The 3412-nt window shown below is 43.3% G+C and overlaps 1 protein-coding gene across 1 annotated transcript; it reads right to left on the reverse strand.

The window, feature by feature from the left end:
- Positions 1-149: 149 nt before the first annotated feature.
- Positions 150-2863, reverse strand: VAMP3 (vesicle associated membrane protein 3). Its single transcript, XM_026051013.1, has 4 exons — positions 2776-2863; positions 1826-1984; positions 1104-1158; positions 150-382 (listed from the first exon to the last, which is right to left on the reverse strand). The coding sequence occupies exons 2-4, from the start codon at positions 1970-1972 to the stop codon at positions 369-371; spliced, it is 216 nt and encodes a 71-aa protein (XP_025906798.1). The 5' UTR covers positions 1973-1984; positions 2776-2863; the 3' UTR covers positions 150-368.
- Positions 2864-3412: the final 549 nt, after the last annotated feature.

Below are 3412 nucleotides of genomic sequence, written 5' to 3' on the forward strand. Positions count from 1 at the left end.
ACGGCCCGGCCCAACGGCCGCCCGCGGAACAGCCCCCCCTGCCCCGGCCCGGGGCGCCCCGGAGGCCCCGAAGAGAATCACGGCTGAGGCTGGTGTGGCGCTAGGGAGTCTGTAATTATTACAGCATCACTTGGGGGACTGGAACCCAATCCTCTGCGGGCTCCAGTCAAGGCACTGGGCAAGTTGTGGGCTGTGCTTGTTAGGAGTGTCTTGTTAGGAGTGTCTTAAGGCAACCCGGTTTAGTTAGCATCTCGCTCGTCAAAGGAGTTTGGCTTTAAATGGCAGTAGATTGGCTGGAAATACGGCAGATTTGAAGTGGAGAGGCTGGAGACAGACGGCTGCAGTTGATGGGAGTTTCTTCCTGTAACTCATGTAGTCGAGACTACAAAAAAGAAAAAAAGTTGGCGGAGGAACATGTCTGCTTCAGCTCTCCACCATAACAACCCTGAATTTTAAGATTTTAAGATACTAGAGACAAGTAGAGAGGGACTGAAGTTTCCTGTATTTCTTTTCCCCTAGCTTTAGTTTTCATCTGTGCTTGCATCAAGAATTCTCACCTAAGACCACAACTGTTGCTAATTATTAGCGTTTGTTATCGTAGCACAGCCCCAACAAACTTTTTTTTTTTTTAATTTTCTTATCAGAGCAGTGCACTTGGCACTACCGTGCCGAAGCCTGATCTAAGCAAGAATAAGAAAAAATGGAATTGCACTTCTCAGACAAGGGAGACAAATGGTCTTTCTTTACACTTAATAATAATAAGTAATAAGTAATAAGTGTACAATAAGAAGTTGTTCTTTGTTAAGTCTAGTGGAATCCCAGTTGTACCTCTCTTCCAAATCTACATTGCACAGGTGTTCCAGAATCAGCTATTTGAGCTCATAAGTGAGCCCTATAATATGAGCCCTTAGATAGGGCTCATAAGCGAGCCCTATACTGCTCACTGCAGTCAACTAAACAATCATTTAAGCAGGGGCTGCTGTTTCAAGCTAATGTTACATATACACCTTCAGCTCGAATACCCTGGCTTAACTGTAACAGTCAGCGAGTCAATTCCATCCACTGCAACTCTCAAGAAAAATCTCCTTTTCAATGAAACTTACCAATGATAATGATGATGATGATAATGAGAATAACAGCTATCAGTATTGCCCACATCTGTGAACGAAAACCACAACACACTTACAACAAGACTGTGCAGCAGCATTAATAGGCTTTTACTAGGGGAAGCAGCCACTACAAGGTACCCTTGTACTGTGTGCTAGATGAACGTGGCAAGTAGAACATGTGCAACACCATTTTGATGGACCGTTACCCCTCAGAAATGGTAGACTGGGCACACCGGCAACCAGAGTTGACCAACAAGCTCTCTTTCATGTCTCTGTACAGAGCCTGTCCAAGGTGACTACACAAACAGGAGTAAAAAGAAACCTATTCAACACCTTTCATACTCCTGTCCTACACCACATTTTCCACTTTGTTGCTCACCAAAGAAAGTACCAACATTTACCAGGAGCTGTAGAAGACAATGCTCTCCTCCCGCTTTGCAATACTTCCTTGCAGTAAGTTCAGCCCACAGAGTTTTGCTCTTTTCTCACCGGTTCCCCACAGCCTCAGGTGACCATAATGCTTCCCTTTGGCCATTGCTGTCTTGGACAAGATATTGTTTAGCAGCAATCTAGATTTTGGTCACTTCACATGAACATTGTGCTATGTATTGTAAAGCTGGTGCTAGAACTTAGCATTCACTGGAGTCACTTTTGAGATAATCCCTAACATACTGTAAAGTGTAATACTGATTTTTGTATATTCAAGCCATGGTTACCTTACAGTTCTTCCACCAATACTTTCTTTTCAGCTTGGCTGCACTGGTCTCAAACTGGGAAGCTCCTGCTTGCAGGGCATCAGCTCGGTCATCCAACTCCGATAGCTTCTGATCTCGCTCCAACACCTTGTCGACATTCACCCTCATGATGTCAACCACCTACATCAATTTAACATTTACAGTAAGTACATCAACCGTATCACTGCTGGAGAGATTACTTGCAGGTAAGAGATTCCAATACATGATATTTTTTCATAGTGTCCTCTAAGGAGTAGGAACAGTTGACTTTCAGGAGATCCAATCATGAACTTAAGTGAAAATGTTCACATTTCACAGTTTAAGTGAAGAAGTTCACACGTCCACTGCCTGAAGTGGACTTTGTGTGTCAGTAYTGCAGACAAGTTCTCAAAGTTTGGCTGGCATTCCTTCAAACCTGAAAAGAATTTTATAACCTGCTTCAAAAGGACTTGAGCATTTTAATCACGGACAAAATATTTTTGACATTCATTTGAAGTGCTATCCTGTTCAAGCAGATAAAGCTGCTGTTAACCAACAATGGCTTTTGGACTTCCCCAGAAATTTGCCTRTCTTTTTAGGGGAGAAGATCAGCCTCTTTTTGCCTCTTTGACAGAAGAGTATTATTTTAACTTGCATCCAATCCTCAGATACTGGGTTTGCAACCAASCTTTCGACACTGGTAACTTTTCCCCACTCCAGCAGAATGCGCCCTCCTCCTGATTCCCCCCCCCCCCTTTTTTAAATTATTTTTTAATAAAAAGAACTTTCCAAGACCCCAAGTGACAGAAGCACAACAAAGAAGGCTGAATGATGCTGAGCTTCCCTTTCATATAAAACAGCAGTACGTGCTGTGGCCAATGCTTGTCTATTTTTCTTGTCAGGTTTTCTGAAAGAGATGGGATTATTACACTGCTGTCAGAATAGACTGTTACCTCATCCACTTGGTGCTGTGTTTGCTGAAGACGGCGATTACCGCCAGCACCAACATCGGAGCTTCCAGGACCGCTTGCTGACCTGCGGTAAGGACAATTATCACTATTCCATATTGTTTTGTAGGTACATGTATGTATGCATAGAAAGTTGATAAGGCTAAGTTCAGAAATTATCTGCCATTCCTGAAAACACGGAATTTGGCTCCTTGGAAGAAATACTGGGGTGTCTATTCCCACTTGAGAATTGAGGTGTTAATAGCTGAACTTCAGCGTAAATCAATTAATACCCCAAACCTCTTGCTAATGGGTGAATTGCTTRAAGTGCTAAAAGAAAACAGTGGCTGGCTACTAACACAGCCTGTACTAAGGCACAGAGCAACTCCTAAAATGATTCATAGGGCTCAAACATTCAAGATTTGGATGCAGCAAGAATGCAGACACTAAGTTAAGACTCAGTAGCTTTCAAAAAACTCAACAGAGAAAGTTAATGGCTCCTCTGTGTGCTCTTCCAGTGGTTACCTGTCTCCTTTGAGACAGTTGGCATTGAACCAGAGGCAGCACAAGGAGGAAATGCATACAGCACTCTACTTCTACAGTCTGGCACCTTACATCCTTTTGCCAGCCCCACAATTTTCTT

The sequence above is a fragment of the Nothoprocta perdicaria genome, unplaced genomic scaffold, assembly GCF_003342845.1.
Source record: "Nothoprocta perdicaria isolate Ctin4 unplaced genomic scaffold, notPer1 scaffold_72, whole genome shotgun sequence".
Lineage (NCBI taxonomy): Eukaryota > Metazoa > Chordata > Aves > Tinamiformes > Tinamidae > Nothoprocta > Nothoprocta perdicaria.

Excerpts from the sequence above, each read along its gene's own strand:
- VAMP3 (XM_026051013.1), bottom strand. The coding sequence starts at position 1,972 with ATGAGGGTGAATGTCGACAAGGTGTTGGAGCGAGATCAGAAGCTATCG. Across the intron at positions 1,159-1,825 it reads ATTGGTGGAAGAACTGTAAG|ATGTGGGCAATACTGATAGC; the intron begins GTAACCATGGCT and ends TTTCGTTCACAG.